Source organism: Perognathus longimembris, chromosome 4 (assembly GCF_023159225.1).
Source record: "Perognathus longimembris pacificus isolate PPM17 chromosome 4, ASM2315922v1, whole genome shotgun sequence".
Taxonomy (NCBI): Eukaryota; Metazoa; Chordata; class Mammalia; order Rodentia; family Heteromyidae; genus Perognathus; species Perognathus longimembris.
The window spans coordinates 60,704,216-60,724,051 of record NC_063164.1 but is presented as its reverse complement, the minus strand read 5'-3'; the positions used below and the strand labels follow the sequence as shown (position 1 = coordinate 60,724,051).

The 19,836-nt window shown below is 36.0% G+C and overlaps 1 protein-coding gene across 6 annotated transcripts in view; it reads left to right on the top strand.

Moving 5' to 3' along the window:
• Nucleotides 1-19,836, top strand: part of Tank (TRAF family member associated NFKB activator) — an 85,898-nt gene that overhangs the window by 24,612 nt on the left and 41,450 nt on the right. For all 6 annotated transcript variants that reach the window (XM_048345340.1, XM_048345337.1, XM_048345339.1 and 3 more), the window contains exon 2: nucleotides 12,544-12,691. In XM_048345340.1, coding sequence (XP_048201297.1) covers nucleotides 12,593-12,691 — 99 coding nt within the window. In that variant the 5' untranslated portion in view covers nucleotides 12,544-12,592. The remainder of the gene's footprint in view (nucleotides 1-12,543; nucleotides 12,692-19,836) is intronic.

Here is a 19,836-nt window from a genome sequence, read left to right as displayed (position 1 = left end):
TTAAATCTACCCAAGTAGCTCATGTATGTAATTCTAGCTACTCAAGAGGCTTAGATCTGAAAACTGGTACTCGAAGCTAGCCCAGGCAGGAAAGTCCATGAGACTCAGCTCCAATAACCCATTCAGAAAAGGCCAGAAGTGGTGCTGTGGCCCAAGTGGTAGAGCACTAGCCTTCAGCAAAAGAAGCTCAGTGACAGTGCCCAGGGCCTGAGATCAAGCCCCAGGACAGGCAAATTGGGGGGGGGGGGGGCGGGGGGGGGTTGTGTTATATACATAAGACCTAGTTTTAAACTTACATTATGCAGTTAAAGCCATTCTTTAAACATCTTGGGAATGACTGGAAATGGAGATGTGGAAGTCTCTGAAACTTTATTTTCTCATTGGCATTCTCACAATTATTTCTAATAAAACAAGTTTTGACTTGCAAACATTTGCCAATAGCCTCTAGATGTCCTCAGGGAAATTAAAAACAGAGCTATGCCAGTGGTTAAGAGCACAGAGTACAGCTTTATAATTATGAGGCCTTTGCCTATTCCTCTTTATCTGTAGTAATATTCTCAAGGCTAAATGGCTGCTCAGCAATTTAAACTATGACTTAAAGAGAAAACAAACTTTTTATGAAAAGCTTTTCCACCTCCTGAAATTTGTTTCTTTATAGAAGAGGTTTCCCTTCATATTATTCATTTTGTTCTAATATAGTCAATGACTTGGGCATGCTGGAAGGGCAGCTATTCTAGTATTTCATAAGGTTTTGATTGCTATTTTAGAAACAGCATTATGCTTTATCCCTGTATAGCCTGGTAACATTTGTTATACTTATGCCATATGGGGGAGAAAGGTTTTTTTTAAGATTACTGAAAACTTTATATCTACAGAAGATAATTGCAAACTATTATTCTGAAAAATCATTAGTAATGCTATTTTATTATCATAAATTTGGGAGAAAGAAAAATCACATTCAGACACTCTACCAAAGGTTTACTTTTCCTGCTATTTAGCTGCATGAAAATGTTAACAGATTAGAGCATTAAATAGTATTCCTTCCATGTGATATATAGACTCTTCAGAAGATAAAAGACTTATGCTGTGCTTTGTATATTTTTTAATTTTCTTCTAATGTATTCTAAATAAATGAGCTTGTCCTCTTTTTTTGTATTTTTGTTTTTGTTTCTATTTAGAGAAAAAAGTATACATGTGGTGGTACAGGGCAGTACAATAAGTGCTCCAACTCTACATTATTTCCTTATTTTAAAAATGTGGGAGGAGGCTGGGAATATGGCTTAGTGGCAAAAGTGCTTGCCTCATATACATGAAGCCTTGGGTTCGATTCCCAGCACCACATATATAGAAAATGGCCAGAAGTGGCACTGTGGCTCAAGTGGCAGAGTGCTAGCTAGCCTTGAGCAAAAAGAAGCCAGGGACAGACAGAGCTTAGGCCCTGAGTCCAAGCCCAGGACTGGCAAAAAAAAAAAAAAATGTGGGAGGGGATTCCCCTGCATTTTCTTGTTAAGAATATTTTGGCCAAGGTGGCAGTCCAAAGAGACACATATAAAACAGACTTTATATGTCCAAGTGGGAAAGGCATATTTAGCTGTCATTTTTTGTCAGTTTTTTTGTTTGTTTGTTTTGATGCCAATACCTGGTCCTCAACTCAGTGCTTTATACTCTTGTTTGAATTATCTCACTGCTGGCATTCTGCCACCTAAGCCATTACTCTAGTTTGGCATTTTTTTGCTGCTGGAGCAGTTGGAAACAGGGTCTTGTGGACTTTTCTGGCAGACTAGCTTTGAACCAAGATTCTCTAAGGCTCAGCCTCCTGAGTAGCTAGGCTTACAAGCATGAACACCTGGCATGAACCCAGTGAACCGTCATTTCTTCTTGTAGGTTATCACTCAATATGTTCTTTCTTTCTCTCATTATTCATTATGTCTCTTACATCATTTTTGTCCAAAGCTGAATTTAGTGTCTCTCCCTGCTCCCCTCTTTTCTTTTGTCTATCACAGCTGTTTCTCTAATGTTTTGAAAATATGACTTGTGGACTGTCTGCAACAAAATCACCCTGAACACTTTTCTAATTAAAATGCAGATTTCTAGGCTGATCTAAGTCATGGATATCTAAGAACTGATTTCTTGCCTTTTGCCACCAAATCCTGTTAATTTATTTGAAAATGTCTCAAGTCAACTCATCTTTCTTTCCTTCTTCTCCTGTTCTTATTTCAAGCCCTTACTTTCACTCAGATTAATGCAATGGTATCTTGTGAGATACCCCCACTTTGGCTCCCTCATTAAATTGTATTCCGTGCTGGCCTTTCTGGTTTATTTTTTAATTTTTAAGTATATTACTTTTCCTTCAATCCTCAGCATGAGGACTGCATGAGTTTTGCTGGAGGTTGTGGGGTTATACTAGCAGATATAAATTATTGAGGGTGTATGGTGCTTCCATACTGCTTGAGATTGATTTCTGGAACAACTCACATTATAGTATAGCTTCACAATAGTCTGGGAAGCACCTAATTAAGACATCCGCTTCTGAAATGTCCCTGATGTTATGTTTCCTGATGAACTTCTTAATAACCTTGTTTTTTGTTTTACATCAGGCACAGTTTGTGTAGTGAATATGTCATATATGACCATAACCTTTTTTGGCATGACCATTGGTCTTTTTTTTGTCATATTGGAATTGAGAACTTGAGAAATCCAACTTATATTATGAACACTTTATGAACACAGGTCCTGCTTTAAAACCCTCTATTTCTTCCTTAATGTAAACAGGATAAAGGTCTGAATACACTCTGAGAATGGCATTCAGTTGCATTCTGCCCATAACTGAGTTTCTATGTAGTTCATTCAGGTAGTGCTCTCTACCATTCTGGGGGGCTACCACTTCAATCATGATCTTTATGAATGATGTACCTTAGTGTTTTTGCACTTCAGCATACATGGTGACCTGGACTGTAGACAGTCTTGATATCTTGACCTCTCTGCAATACTAAACTTGCATAAGTAAAATAAGCCACTGAATGCAAAATGCTGCCTTCTTCTTAGTACTTCTGCTTTTCAGAATGATACTTTCTTCCCTCTCATGATCTATTTATTGAAAGCCTTCCTGTCTTTCAGGACTCACTTGAACTGTTACATTCCCTGTGAAGCTGCTCACAGTCTTACTCATTTTTTCTACTGAGCCCTTATCTTGTTTGTACCTTTAAACCTTACCCCCTTCAAAATATGCTCTTGCCTTTTTTTTTTTAACACATTTATAGTTGACCTCTTAGAATAGTCATTTTCTCTTATGTCACCTTCACTGAATTGCAAGCTCTAATTAGAGAAAAGGGCAAAGACTATCCATCTCTTTCCTACAATCAGGGTAGAGTTCTTCCCTCTTAGAAACCCTCAAAGCACAATTGCTAAGTGCATAGGACCATATATAATAAAGTATATCAAAATGAACTCCAATAATTGGAAACAAGAGGTTCTTTTTATGTCCTGTATTCAGTTGTTTCTATTTTTTTCTTTCTGTTTTAATGCTCTGTACCCTTTTTCTTGTATATAAGCTTATTTGATCCTTGGAAGGGAAAGAGAGTCACAGAAACATCAGGACAAAAGACGAACTAATACAACAATGATACTCACTAAATAGTATGTTGAAAATGAACTTTACAAATTGGGCCCTAAGGGGAGTGGGGAGTGGTAAGCAGGAGAAAATAAAGGAGGGGGTAACAGGGTTTAAAAAGAAAAGTACTCATTACCTTACTTTTGTAACTGTAACTCCCCTGTTCATTACCTTTATAATAAAAAGGAAAGAAAGAAATCGTCAAAGCAGCATTTAAACAAGATAGCCTTATTTTTTTTCATATTGACAATTCAAAGTATAAGATATCTGGAACTGATCTTGTAGTTCAGTATCAAGGGTATAAACTGTTTTAATTTTTCTTGTTCTACCATTCCTAAATATTACTCTTACCATTATGTTCTACTTGCATTACCACCACAGCTGTCCATCCAGCTGGAAAAGAAACAAAACAGGAAGACACATATTTGGAAGACACATGCTTTTGACAGTGAAGAGAACATAGGAACATAACTGTAACAGATAAAAATCACGAGTACAAACCGCAGTGAATGGCATGACAAGTAGTGCTAAGAGAAACTAATAAGTTAAACAGCTAGAAAATTGTAGATATGAATTACTACTAAAGTATTTCAAAGTAAACATTTGTGTCAAGATATTTTCATGTTTAATGTGCAAATTATGTAAGCATAATTTGTATAAATGTTATATAAGCTCTGGCTTAATCATTTCTGCAGAACCTATTATTATTCCTAAGAATTGTCTCAGGTTCACAGGTTGTCTTCATCAAGAAAATCAAGCTCAATAAAGCATAAGAAATGTTTATGGTTCTGGCTTGTTTTAGTCAAGACTAAATGTTTGAATATTTTGATAGTGACCACAAAATAGGTACATAACTGTAATAGATAAAAATCATGAATACTTGTACTTAAAGAAGAAAAGGAATCTTGAAGAACAAACAATATATATTCTTTATATATGACTCACTTAATATTCATAATAAGTACAAACTATGCAGTGAATGGTATAACAAGTAATGCTAAAAAAGCTAAACATTCAAACCATCTTTATAACAGTAGGAAACTTATTTCAGAAAGGGTGACTGCTATTTGACAATCATATCAAAGAAATTGGTGAGGTCATTCATACTAGTACTTCAAATCCCTATTGAAATATCACCTAAGCATCTGAATTCTTGTTCTACCAATCTTAAACTGTTGCCCTCACTATTCAGTTCTACTTGGATTACTATTCCTGTAGTCCATATAGCTGGAAAATGAAAAAAGTGCATGGAAAAAAGTCCTGAACTTTATAAATAAATGTGACCACTTACCTTTCCAGACTACCCTTTTGGATATGTCAAGGTAGCTCTCTCTCTCTCTCTCTCTCTCTCTCTCTCTCTGTATGTACACACACACACATAGCTGATGATGTTGTAGGGTGTTGTCCTTCACAAGAGTAGGTTTCATGTCAGTGATGTTGTCATAAAAATCGGTGGTACCCAGCACATCTTTATTCCTAGTTGGCACTCAATAATTATGTTTTATCAAAGAACATATCCAACATACTTTGCAACTGCCTTTAATGAACAATCCTTGAACTAAAAAAGGTGAAGATTTAGCCCCATTTGTAACACTGCTGAGTGGTTGTAGGTCAGTCTTTTAAGCCTGTGAGTCTTATCAGCAAATGGAATATTAATAGCAAATGAAAACTTGGTGAAAATACCCTGTAAAATAAATAGCATTGATGTGGTTGGTACTTTGTCTTAGTCCCTCACTACACAAAGTGCCTTACCTACAGTAAGCAAACAAGTATTTGTTCTAATGCAATTGAATAATAATTATTAAATTATTAAATTATTAATAGTAATTATTAAATTAGATTTTGGCCTCAGCAATGAACAAGCTTTGTTGGAGCTAGGAAACTACTAAAGAAAGAAATTATATTCCTTGCTCAGAATGGAGGAAAGAGGAAGTAGCTTGCTGCCCAAGGATTTTCTTGGTGCAACCTTCTGGGCTAGAGAGGTTGGGAATCTGCTACCCTCTGGTTTACTTTCTTTTTTTTTTTTTTTTTTTTTTTTTTGGCCAGTCCTGGGCCTTGGACTCAGGGCCTGAGCACTGTCCCTGGCTTCTTCCTGCTCAAGGCTAGCATAGCACTCTGCCACTTGAGCCACAGCGCCACTTCTGGCCATTTTCTGTATATGTGGTGCTGGGGAATCGAACCTAGGGCCTCGTGTATCCGAGGCAGGCACTCTTGCCACTAGGCTATATCCCCAGCCCTGGTTTACTTTCTTGATGAAACCACTGGGGGTGGAAGTAGTAACTGCTCAAAGGAGAAAAGTGGGTGAGTCAATGTTGAGGCTTAAGATGAATTATAAAAGGGAAGGGTTGTATATCCAGCTAGTCTGGCTGTCTTCTGTGATGTAAAATAAAATGTCTTAATATTTTCTTTATGTGGTAGAATAAAACCAACAAACTAAACTGAGAAATAAAGTGAATCCATAAACAAAAGAGTGTTTCCAAGAGAGATTACTTTAGTTTGGAACTTCTGGATTTGGGGAACAAGGCTGCCCATGAAAGGTGGTGTACCTACTTGTAATCCCAGCTACTCCAAAAGTGGAAGTAGAAAGATCATGATTCTAGGCAAGCTTAGGCTTAAAAAAAAAGAAAGAAAAGAAAGGAAGGAAGGAAGTTAGTGAGACCATATCCCCCAAAAAAGTATAGTGTGATGGTGTATGCTTGAAATCATACCCATTCAGGAGGCAGAGGTAGGAATATTGCAGTCTGAGACTAGCAGAGGCAAAAGAGCAAAACTGCCTGAAAAATAAAGCAAAAAGTGATGGCAGCATGGCCAACTGGTAAAGTACTTGCCTTGCAAGCACAAAGCCCTGAGTTCAAACCCCACTACTGCCTGTCAGTCACAACTGGTAATAGACTTGGATTTGAGCATGTTTACTATAAATGAAAAGCGTTTTCCCAAAGGCTGGAAACTTTTGGATAAGGCTTACCAAAATGTAATTGAAATGTAATTTTCTCCATTGTGAAATTAATTTTACACTTAACAAGTGCCTTGAAAAATAGATGAACACATGGCTTAAAGTTTAGAGTGTTAATAATCTAAATCTGTCCAAATAAATTAGCTAGATCCCAAAAACTTTTTTCTCTGGTCAGAGTCACTAAGCTAACACCCAGTTCACCTCTTTATTGTGAACCAGCAATGTATTGTTTATTTATTTATTTGTATCGAACAAAACTTAATTCCTCGGCATACATTCTTATTTCAGGAAATTATAAACATCCATGTGGAATTTACACAGCAGCTCCTCTTATTGACATTTGTGTAGTCTAATTCAAGGACCTAAAGTGAAAGCTGCACATGATTTTCTTGCATATGATGCAGGTATTTTGTATCTTTTTTTTTTTTTTTCCAGTCCTGGGGCTTGGACTCAGGGCCTGAGCACTGTCCCTGGCTTCTTTTTTTTTGCTCAAGGCTAGCACTCTGCCACTTGAGCCACAGCGCCACTTGTGGCCGTTTTCTATATATGTGGTGCAGGGGAATTGAAGCCAGGGCTTCATGTATACGAGGCGAGTGCTCTTGCCACTAGGCCATATCCCCAGTGCAGGTATTTTGAATGCTGCATTTACATTGTTAAAAACAAGAATGCACCTTCTTGATGGAACAGACATACAATTTAAACTTACAGACTCAAGAACTGTAGAACAAGGAATTTTCTTAGAAATCAAGTCCCAACATCATTTTTTATAATAGAGAGAAAAAAAACTTGTATCATAAAAGATTTTGTAGCTTTATGCAAGGGTTAGTCAATAATAGAATGAAGTGTGACATCAGATAGAGCCCCAGTTCGAGATTCTCATTTATCCCAGATTATAAACACAGGTATGGTTTACATTGACAATTTGCTGTTGCATGTTCAGATTTTCAAGATGACAGATAATACAGTGGCTTTAAACCTCTAATTTCTTCACATATGTTAGTATATTACAGTCCTTGTAACTACCTGTACTTACTTTCCTTCTTGTGTATTATTTATTTTTAATCTCTTGTGTATTTTTATAAATAGTTTTAAGTATTTTTGAATGAGAAAGTATATAAATAAAATACTCCACATGACACTTTGTATTAATGCTAATTGCTTGTGTTTCCATAGTGTCTTAAAACTAGGCAGAAGTCCCAGCAATGTTAATTATCCTAACGGGGTTCATCTTTTTCCTAAGAAAAATGACTAAAGAATTACTGTTCCTATCTTTGATAAATGAGCTAAAACAGTAGTATGGAAGAAAGATAGCCTCTTTAACAAGTGGTGCTGGCAAAACTGGCTCAACACATGCAACAAACTAAAACTAGATCCTTATATATCACCCTGCACCAAAATCAATTCCAAATGGATTAAAGACCTCGAAATCAAAATAGACACCCTGAAAACACTAAAGGAAGGAGTAGGAGAAACACTTGGGCTCCTTGGCGCAGGACAGAACTTCCTTAACAAAGACCCAGAAAGGCTACAAATAAAAGAAAGGTTGGACAAATGGGACTGCATCAGACTGCAGAGCTTCTGCACGGCAAAGGACATAGCTCGCAAGATAAACAGAAAGCCCACAGACTGGGAGAAGATCTTTACCGGACATTCAACAGACAAAGGGCTCATCTCTAAAATATATGCAGAACTAAAAAAATTACCTTCTTCCAAAACAAAACAGCAAAGAACCAATAGCCCCCCCTCATCAAGTGGGCTAAAGACTTACAAAGAAACTTCTCTGATGAGGAAATGAGAATGGCCAATAGACATATGAAAAAATGCTCTACATCACTGGCCATAAAGGAAATGCAAATCAAAACAACATTGAGATTCCATCTCACCCCAGCAAGAATGTCATATATCAAGAAAACTAATAATAACAATTGTTGGAGGGGATGTGGCCAAAAGGGAACCCTACTTCATTGTTGGTGGGTATGTAAACTGGTTCAGCTACTCTGGCAAGCAGTATGGAGATTCCTCAGAAGGCTCAATGTAGAACTCCCCTATGACCCAGCAGCCCCACTTTTGGGTATCTATCCAAAAGACCACAAACAAAATCACAGTAATGCCACCAGCACAACAATGTTCATCGCAGCAAAATTTGTCATAGCGAGAATCTGGAACCAACCCAGATGCCCCTCAGTAGACGAATGGATCAGGAAAATGTGGTACATATACACAATGGAATTTTATGCCTCTATCAGAAAGAATGACATTGTTCCATTTGTAAGGAAATAGAAGGACTTGGAAAAAGTTATACTAAGTGAAGTGAGCCACACCCAAAGAAACATGGACTCTATGGCCTCCCTTATTGGGAATAATTAGTACAGGTTTAGGCAAGTCACAGCAGAGCCCAATAGCTATACCCTTATGAACACATAAGATGATGCTAAGTGAAATGAACTCCATGTTATGGAAACAATTGTTATATCACAGTTGTAACTACTTTCAACGTCCTATGTGTATCTGTAGCTTCTATTATTGATGATGTTCTTGTATCACCTTCCTATGGTTGTACCTACACTATCTCTGTACTCTTATCTGAGTATATTGGAAACCGTGTTTACTGGTATTGGAAGTAGGAAATTCAAAGGGAATACCAAATTTGAGAGACACAGGGTAAAAAAAGAGAAACAACTACAAAAGCAATACTTGCAAAACTGTTTGGTGTAAGTGAACTGAACACCTGGGGGGGGGAGGTAGGGGGGCATGAGTGACAAGGTAACAAACAGTACAAGAAATGTATCCAATGCCTAACGTATGAAACTGTAACCTCTCTGTACATCAGTTTGATAATAAAAATTTGAATAAAAAAAAGAATTACTGTTCCTTCCATTCTGTAGAAACCAATGATACTGTGATCCTTGTAACCAAAAAAACAAACAAAAAGGCTTCAGGAAGCAATGACACTGTAACACTGTAAGCCCTGGATTTAGCTGGGTGTCAGTAACTCATGCTTACAATCTCAGGTACTAGGAAGCCAAGGTCAGGAGAACTGTAGTTTAGGCCTGCCTGAACAGAAAGTTTACCAGACCTCATTTTATCCAGTAGTTGGACCTAGTAGTTGGACATGCCTGACATTCCAGCTGTGGTGGGAAGCATAAATAAAAAGATTGCTGTTCAGAACATCCAGGGACAAAAGTGAAACTATTGCAAAAACATTAGAAAGGCTGGAGGTGTCACGGAGCAAGCACAAAACTCTGACTTCAAACTCCAGTACTACCAAAAATAAAATGAAACAAAAACCCTGGAATATTTTTTATTAAGTCTTACAAATAAATTATGGATAGGGGTTGGTGGCCTGGCTCAGTTTGTAGAGTGCTAGCCAATGAATGAAAGCACCAGGTACCAAGATTGAGTCCCTGTCTTGGACCTAGAAAAGAAAAAGGAGAAGAAAAGAATTCATGGATATAGCTTGTATCTTGAAACTGATGAAAGACTGCTAAGATTGAAATGTTACTTGTACCTATGTGCTTAAAAGACTTTTATGGGAGATTAGGGATCTCCCTAACAGAACGTGTTTTTAATATGTACAGGGAACCTATGTTCAGTTCCCAGCATAAACAAAATGAACAAAAAAGACATTGTGACTTATGGTCAATTGTTGGCAAGGTCACCAAGGCAGCTCAATGAGAAAACAAAATGTCATTCAATATACAGTGTCAGGAAATCTAGGTTGCTTCACATACACACAAAATGAATCTAAACCATACCTCTTACCATTCACAAGCAAAACTCAAAAGGAAATGAAGGTGAAAATCTGTATGACCTTGGATTAAGCAATAGTTTCTTAGAAATAGCATCAAAATGATGTAAGAAACTAAGGAAAAATGATAGGTAAATTGTATTTCATCAAAATTAAAAATGTTTTGTGAGTGGTTGCTATTAAGAGAATGTAGAGAGCTTTGTCCAGCAATGACAAACTACCCCATGACAACAAGCCATTTGTAGCTCCTTTATTCCTCTTTAGAAGAATAGGAGAAAAAAAGGAAAGAAGAAGCCCTAGATCCAAAACCCCAGTTCCTCCATCATATATGTAAAATTCTCAGAATGCTATAAAATCACCATGGCCTTTGAACAAAAACAAATTAATTTTGTGTGTTGGCTGCTCCTCTGTCTTCTACTGGCCTATTGAGAAAAGGCAAAGTTTACAAAGAAGGGAAAAAGGACTTGAATAGAAATTTCTACAAAGATAAATAAATGACCAAAAAGAACATTGAAAGATGTTGGACATCATTAGTCATTAGAAAAATGCAAATCAAAACCACAGTTTGATAGTATTTCATACTCACTTGAATAGTGATTTTTTAAATGGGCTGTAAGAAGGTTGGCGAGGATGTGGAGAAATTGGAAACTTGGCACATTGCTAGTGGAAATGTAAAATGGTACCACTACTAAGGAAATAGTTTGACGGTCCCTCAAACAGTTAAACTGACCCATCAGTTCTACTTCTAGGCATATATATCTAAGAGAATTGAAAACAAATGTTCACAGAAGTACATGTATACAAATTTTCTAAGTAACTTTATTCATAATAGTCAAAAAAGTGGATATAACCCAAATGTCCATGAAGTGAGGAATGACTACACAAAATGTTGTATATCCATACACTGGAATATTATTCAACCATATAAAGGTAAGAATTATGCTACAATATTGGTGAAATTTTATCTTGTGTCAAAGAAGCCAGACATGGAAGTCATATATTGTATGATTCCACCTATATGAAATGTCAAAAAGAGGCAAACTTATATTGACAGTAACTGATTAGTGGTTGCTAACAGATGGCAGAATAGGGAATTCATACTAATTTTTAATAGGTTCAGACTTTGAGGTGATAAAAATTTTCAAATTAGTTAACTGTGATAGTTGCATATTACAGTAAACAGTAAAATGCCAAAGAATATACTTGAAATGACATATTTTATTTTCTATGAGTTATAGAGTACAACTTTATGCATTTTTATATTTGTACATATTTTATGTCTCAATTTTTACATTTCTCAATTGAAAATATTTTTATGCAGCATTTTGTGTGCCAAGATAAAATGAAAGATTCTATGACATTATAAAGACAGATTATAAAGGATTTTCTCAAAACATGAAATAATTTGTCATCTCCTTAATGTATAGATAATTTTGTCTATTCTGTGGTTTTTAGATTATTAAAACATTTTTGTGTTTTTTCAATTGGACAGAAAGAATCAGAGTCATTAGGAAGCTCTCTGCTCAGAGCCAAAGAATGTGGTTAGAGATGTTATGAAAACTGAGAAGATAAAACTAAATTACCTCCTCTGAGAAAATCATCTGTAGTTCAGAAACAGCAGGGAAGTTGGAAAACTAATAGGTAGTAGGGGGTAAGACTAAAGAGATGTGATTTTTCTTTTTTAATATACAATCCAACAGCAGCTCTCCCTAGATTTTGTGCTAAAACAAGAGCATTTTCACACATTTTAATTGCTCTGTGATAACAACAGTGTGAACTCCATCCACAAACATTTATTATCTATTTAATTTTGCTCTAATTTCAGTGTAGCAAGAATTCACCTTGTAAGTGGGAGTAACTGTCCATTTAGTAAAGAACTCTCTTCCCACATTACTATAGACTTTTATAGTCATGATCACACTTTTATAATAAAGCATTAATAAAAATATACTTTTATAGTTTATATTTCTTGGTTAAATTTATAGGTTGCTAATCTCAAGTAGCATTTTATGAACTAGAATTCCACTTTATTAACTAGAATATTAATAATGAATATTTTAAAATTATACAAAGCATTTTAATTTCTAGCCAGGATTTCAGATTAAATGCTAATGATGCTTTTATAACCCTTTGTAGTACTTGGTGCTCTGTCAAGCCTTACAGGACTGTCTTAAAATGCATTTTTTAAATGAGATTTGTATAACTGAGTAAATTATTCTGATTATTTTTCAGACCTGTCACTTGCTCCATCCTTTATAGTGATGGTGCAGGACGAAGAGGAATGGATAAAAACATTGGTGAGCAACTCAATAAAGCATATGAGGCTTTCCGACAGGCATGCATGGACAGAGATTCTGCAGTAAAAGAACTACAGCAAAAGGTGTGTGCTTCCTCTATGGGATTCTGCTATAATAGCTGTTCTAAAAATCCTCTTAGAAGACTGAGAATGTATCTCAAACTTTCATCCTTTGAAAATTGTTGTTTGGGGCTGGGAATATGGCCTAGTGGCAAGAGTGCTTGCGTCCTATACATGAAGCCCTGGGTTCCATTCCTCAGTACCACATATACAGAAAATGGCCAGAAGTGGCGCTGTGGCTCAAGTGGCAGAGTGCTACCCTTGAGCAAAAAGAAGCCAGGGACAGTGCTCAGGCCCTGAGTCCAAGGCCCAGGACTGGCCAAAAAACAAAAACAAAAACAAAATTGTTGTTTATGTGTTAAAGGGAATTTGAGAGCATTTTGCAACTGAACATGTTATATCATTGGAAACTGAAGAACTATATACAGGAATATATTTTAATAGATAAAATTGAAGTTTTTTAAAAATTTTCTGTCTTTAAAAAACATACTGTGCCCTGTGGAAAATGTTGATTTGATGGGTTCATTTAATGGTAACTGTTTGGAAAGGAAGAGTATTGTTTTCCATATGTAATTTTTATTTTTTGTTGTTGTTCGGGACTTGAACTGAAGACCTTGCACTTACTTATTTTAGTTGTTCACTACTGATACTCAACTATTTCAGCCACCCTTTTTGTTGGATTATTGGAAATGGAGTCTTGCTGAATTTTCTGCTTTGAACCTCAAGCCTTCTGCTAAATAGCTAGAATTAATAGTTGTAAGCCATTAGTACCTAGCTGCTCTTCCTTTTCTTTTTCTTTCTTTTTTTGTTACAGATAAAATAGACTATTTCAGTAAAGTCTTCAGTGACTTACTCAATTTTTAAAAATATCCCTGTACATGTATCATTTATGCTTGTGCCAAAAGAAAGTAAATTGTGTGACAAAAAATATCTAACTTAGAGTTCTAATACAAATATCTCTACTGGTACATGATGAGGATTTCACAGATCTTCAGCAAAATGAGAAAAGTAAGGATAACACAATGAACTTCCTGTAACTCAAAATTTACTCAGTTTAAAATTCTAGCCTCTGTTCTGATATTATGTTCCATTCTTACCTATTGAGTGGTAATAAAAAATTAAAATCAATTTGTGTAAGAAATAAGAGGAGAAAAATACTGCAGTTAGCATTTTTCATGAATTCTTGGTTGTATCAATCTATTTATTTGTCGATTTTTTTTTCAGCAGCTGTCTTGGTATAGAAATGGATAAGTAGCTGGCCAAATACAAGATGAGGAGATTATAGGATTGAGAGTAAAAGAATAGTAAAGTGGCGAGAAGGTACATACAAAGTGATTAAAATTGCAAACTTTCAGGTATGAACTGAAATTAGAAAGTACTCTTAAAAGGAATCTAGTAGACTAAACAAAAAGAAGGTGGTTGAGGTCCTTATAAAGTAAGAGAACATATTACAAGAAGAATATGAGAGTTAAAAGTATGGCCTATTTCAGGGGCTGGGGATATAGCCTAGTGGCAAGGGTGCCTGCCTCGGATACACGAGGCCCTAGGTTCGATTCCCCAGCACCACATATACAGAAAACGGCCAGAAGCGGCGCTGTGGCTCAAGTGGCAGAGTGCTAGCCTTGAGCGGGAAGAAGCCAGGGACAGTGCTCAGGCCCTGAGTCCAAGGCCCAGGACTGGCCAAAAAAAAAAAAAAAAAAAGTATGGCCTATTTCAGTAAATAAGTATTGATGGTTAGTATCCTGTTATAATAATGAGTCATAAAAATTAGTCCCTGGAATGAGTTTGAGGAGACCAGGAAACTGACTAGAACAAATCCAAGGTACTACTAGAACTAGTGGCAGTTAGAGAAGCTCTGTGTGAAAGAAAATAGCAGAATTCAAAATACCAAAATGAGAGAGTAACTAGTATGTTGGAAAATAGTTCTGAGGAGAGACAGTAGTATAACTATATTCCTATGTGTGGCTTTTTTACATAAATTTGAAGAAATAATGACAAAGATTGGCTATCAGGAGCTAAGATAGTGCTTATCTTTTTTACTTTTTGTTGTGCTTACCTTTCTGTTCTCTCCTGTCCTACCACGTTTTCCAATCCCTGTGATTTCCTGGGATATTAGACCAATTCATGTGAGGACATTGAAAAGGCATTTGTATCTTTAGGGGGAGAATAATTCCTCTTTTGGAATGAGTTATCAAACTTCTGAAGTTCTAACGTATTAGTCATGTGTGATCTATAGTATAATGAAAAAGTAATTTCAAAACTAGGTTTCATATTCGATTTCATTAATCTTTTTTAAGTTATTTTTTCTGTAACAATTTTGGGAAATATATGTAAATTTGCTTTTATAGTTCTTGGGATTTTTATTTTGCAAATTACAGAAACAAGTACTCAGTGTGATTCACTAATTTATTTGTATCTGTAAATTTCAGTAAATAGTACTAACTATAAATAAATTAGAACTTATAAATGAACCATTCCTCAGTATCTATAACAGTAAGATGAAATGTACATGTTTTCGAATTTCTATAATAAAATAAGAACAAAAGCTCTGTAGTAATTCATGAGATTTTTTTAATGCCATTCCTGGGGCTTAAACTCAGAGATTGGGTTCTGTCCCTGATATTTTATGCTTAAGGCTAGCACTTCACCACTTTACCACAGCTCCACTTCTTTTTGTTGTTTAATGGAAGATAAATTGCATGGACTTTCCTGCCCAGGCTGGCTTTAAACCATGATCCTCAGACATCGTCCTCCTGAGTAGCCAGGATTATAGGCATGAGCCACTGGTGCCTGGTATACCTGAGATTTTTAAATTATTTCACTCCCAAATTTTCAGTATTGATGATTAGAAAATCAGATATGTATTCTCAGAAATAGAGTATACTAAGCCAGGTACTGGTGGGTCATTCCTGTAATCTTAGCAACTCAGGAAGCTGAAATCTGAGGGTTGCCATTTGAAGCCAGCTGGGAGAAGAAAGTTTGTGAGACTCTCATCTCCAATTATCCACCAAACAAAGCAAAACAAACAAACAAAAATGCTGGAAGTGGAAATTTGGCTCAAATGGTAGAGTGCTAGCCTGAGCAAAAACACTTGGGAATAGTGTTCAGGCCCTGAGTTCAAGCCCCAGTACTGGCACAAAGAAGAAAAAGAAAAAATGAAGTATGTTGATTCTGATAAAGAAATAGTTATTTCATTTGATTTAGATGTATTGAACTTATAACCCAATTAATAAATCGTTATTTCATTTGATTTAGATGTATTGAGCTGACATGGATGTGGGGGAAAAAAGAACCCTCTTACATTGTTGGTGGGAATGTAAACTCATGCATCCACTCTGGAAAATAGTTTAGAGAGTCCTTAAAACAGCAAAACATAGAACTGCTCTATAATACAGGCATGCCATTCTTGGGCATTTATCCAAAAGATTAAAAGTCAGCATATAGTAAAGATAGTTGGACACTCATGTTCATTGCTGCAATATTCACCATAGCTGAGTTATGGAAACAGTCCAGATGACCCACCATGGGTGGAATGGATCAAGAAAATGTTATATACACACACAAAAAGGAATTTTACTCATCCATCAGGAAAAATAATACTGTGTCATTTGCAGGAAATTAATGCACTTGGGAAAAAATAAGTGAATTAAGTTAAGCTCAGAGAGACAAAATGAAGACAGATGAAAGATCAAAATGGAAAAAGTAAAACTATAAAACTCTTAGAAGAAATAATAGGAGGAAAACTTTAACATATCCCAAGAAATTACTGGACATGATATCAAATTTCTTGGATATGATACCAAAAGTAGAGGCATCTGAGGTAAAAATAGATAAATGAGGTACCACTTCACATCCATTTGGTATGGCTGGTATCCAAAATGAAACCTTCCTGTTAGGAAGAATGTGAAGAAATAGAACAGCTTACCATTATTGGTGAGAATGTATAATGATGCAGTCAATGTGGAAAATAGAATAACAATTCTTTAAAACCTTAAATATAAAATTTCCCCCAAAGAATTGAAAACAAGGACTCAAACAGCATCATTCAAACTAAGTAAAAAGCAGAAGAAACTTAACTGTTCATCAACTAATGAGTTCATCAATGGATGAATGGATAAACAAAATGTTGTATGTAAATGCAGCAGAATATTGTTGTCTTAAAAAGAAAGTAAATTCTTATACATCATACAACTTGGAATCTTGGAGGTCCTTTACTAACTGAAACAAATCAGTCATAAAAATACTATGGAAAGTACTGAAGGTAGACTCATTCAGATAGAAAATAAAATGGTAGTTGCCAGCCTGGTGCTATTGACTCATGCTTGTAATCTTAGATCCTTAGGAGGCTGAGATCACTAGAGGATGAAGCTTCAAAGCCAGCCCAGAAAAGAAACTCTAAAGGCTTTGTCTCCAAAATAACGAGCAAAAAGTAGGACTGAGCCCTGGCTCAGGTAGTAGAGCACCAGACAATCAAGCATGATGCCATGAGCTCAAACTTCAGCAATGCCAACAACAAAATAAAACAAAGACGTATGAATGCCAGGGGCTGAAAGGGAAAGAAGAATGGGAAATTAGTAGGAATAGTTTTACTTGGGAAAGATGAGAAGCTTAGGATATAGATTGTTATGGTTTCACAACAGATGAGTAAACTTATTGCCATAGAACTTTATAGTTTAAAAATTAAAATAGTAAATTCTGTACATCTTAACCACAATTTTAAAAAATGAATTACAAAACCAAAAAGAAATTTTCTAGCCAGGCCCTCTTACTAGCTTTGTTTTATAACTATTCATTTCTCACCAAGTATCCAAACTCAGGGTCAGTGTTTCTTGCAGCTCACTGCAATATTAAACCCATCCTATCAAGCAAAAGTATCAATTATTCTAAGATGTAGAAAAAATATAGACAGAAGAGTGATTTTTTACATTATATTAATTTTCATCACTAAAATATCTCATTCTTATTCAGAAATAAAAAATGAAAGATGTACAGAATATAAAATCATAGTCCTCTCCCTCAAGTCCTCAGGACTAACCATTAATAGCAATTTGGTATATATCCTTTCAGAATATGTGAGTCATAAATTTTCAAAAGTAGAATACTTGCCTCACATGCTGGAAGTTCTGGATTTAATCCCAAACATACAATTAAAAAAGAACTCATGTCTTCTATTGCATATTCTGTTTCTTTCCTTTAAAAATTATTGGCATATATTAATTGTACAAACTGAAGGGTTTCATTGTGATTTTTTTGTACATGCATATAATATACTTTGATCGTATTCACCCTGTTACTCTCTCTTGTACCCTCCATACGGTCTCTTTTAAAACTTCATTGCAGGGCTGGGGATATAGCCTAGCGGCAAGAGTGCCTGCCTCGGATACACGAGGCCCTAGGTTCGATTCCCCAGCACCACATATACAGAAAATGGCCAGAAGCGGTGCTGTGGTTCAAGTGGCAGAGTGCTAGCCTTGAGCGGGAAGAAGCCAGGGACAGTGCTCAGGCCCTGAGTCCAAGGCCCAGGACTGGCAAAAAAAAAAAAAAACTTCATTGCAAAATTTTTAATGAGTTTATGACCTTTTGGCAGATGGATACAATGTACTTTTATCATATTCTACATTTTGTCCTCTGTTTTTCTTTACTACCTCTCACTAGTCTTTAATCTATTAGTCTATTTGATTTTTGTACAGAGAGGAGAGAGAAGGAGAGAGAGGGAGAGAGAAAGAGAGAGGGAGAGAGAAAGAGAGAGAGACAGAGAGAGAGAGAGACAGAGAGAGAGAGAGAGAGAGAGAATCTCTAGTTTCTGACTTCTATGTTTGGATATCCAGCTTCCCAATACCATTTGTTGAGAAAGTTGTCTGTTCTCTAATGTATTAGTTTGACACCTTTGTGAAGAATTTTGTGTTTTGTTTTGTACCAATACCATGCTGTTTTTGTTACTGTGTCTCTGTAGTATATCTGAAACAGGTCTCCCTGTTGTCCCCAGGCTGGTTTCAAACTCTTACTAGGTTCTAGCAGTCTTCCTTCCTCAGCTCTCCAATACCTGGTACTACAGGCACACCACTATGTCCAGCTGCTGGTTCTCTTTTTACTTTGTGTCCCTACATATGCATACACACTAATGGGTCTCTTTCATCAGTCTTTTCAAGTAGAGGAAACTTGTCATCACAATAGTCCCTGATATAGACAACTTTTCTTACACTTAAAAAATACAATATTATGGGGCTGGGAATATGGCCTAGTGGCAAGAGTGCTTGCCTCGTATACATGAGGCCCTGGGTTCAATTCCCCAGCACCACATATACAGAAAATGGCCAGAATTGGTGCTGTGGCTCAAGTGGCAGAGTGCTAGCCTTGAGCAAAAAGAAGCCAGGGACAGTGCTCAGGCCCTGAGTCCAAGCCCCAGGACTGGCCAAAAAAAACCAAACAAACAAAAAAACAGTATTATTACATAGGGCTATAGCAAAGTGACTCTATCATTCTTAAAATGTGCTTTTCTCTCTGGGAACCATAATGGCCTCTCCACATATTACCATTTCCATGCCAATGAGAATGGTGAAAGAAGAAATGAAGAGCCCTTTAATAATGTTGACCAGTATTTGTATAGATCACTTCGGTTCACATCCTGTTACCTAGAACTTAATCACATGGTTACACCTTCTATTAAGGAAAGCTCTAGCTGAATGATCAGGTAGAAGAAGGAAATGGACATGGAAAATAAGTAGCATTCCTTGCACATATTTTGAATGACTCTGTTGGAGTTGTCTGAAGAGTTTAAAGTATCACAAATATTTCATAATGTAGAATAAATAATCAATCTTATTACTCATACAGGTTGCTTATCATTGATTTCTGCCATTGTTCTGTGAGAAAAAGTATATTAAACAAGGACAAGTAACTTCTTTTGCTTCTTTGCCCATCTTTTAAAGAGAAGAATCAATAGTATAGTAATAAACCCAGATATTTTGTTACTAATTATTATTTTTAAATCATAAAGGAGTAGACTGTAGATTCTTCTTGCAGCTGGCCTTTCTGTTGTTCTATGAGCCTTTGGATTATGTAATTAGAAAATATCAATCTCTTTGTTGAAAAGAAATATATAAAATAAAAATTGCTTCTTACCCAAGTTTTATTGAAAGCATTATATAGAAAGAACCAAAGGATCATAA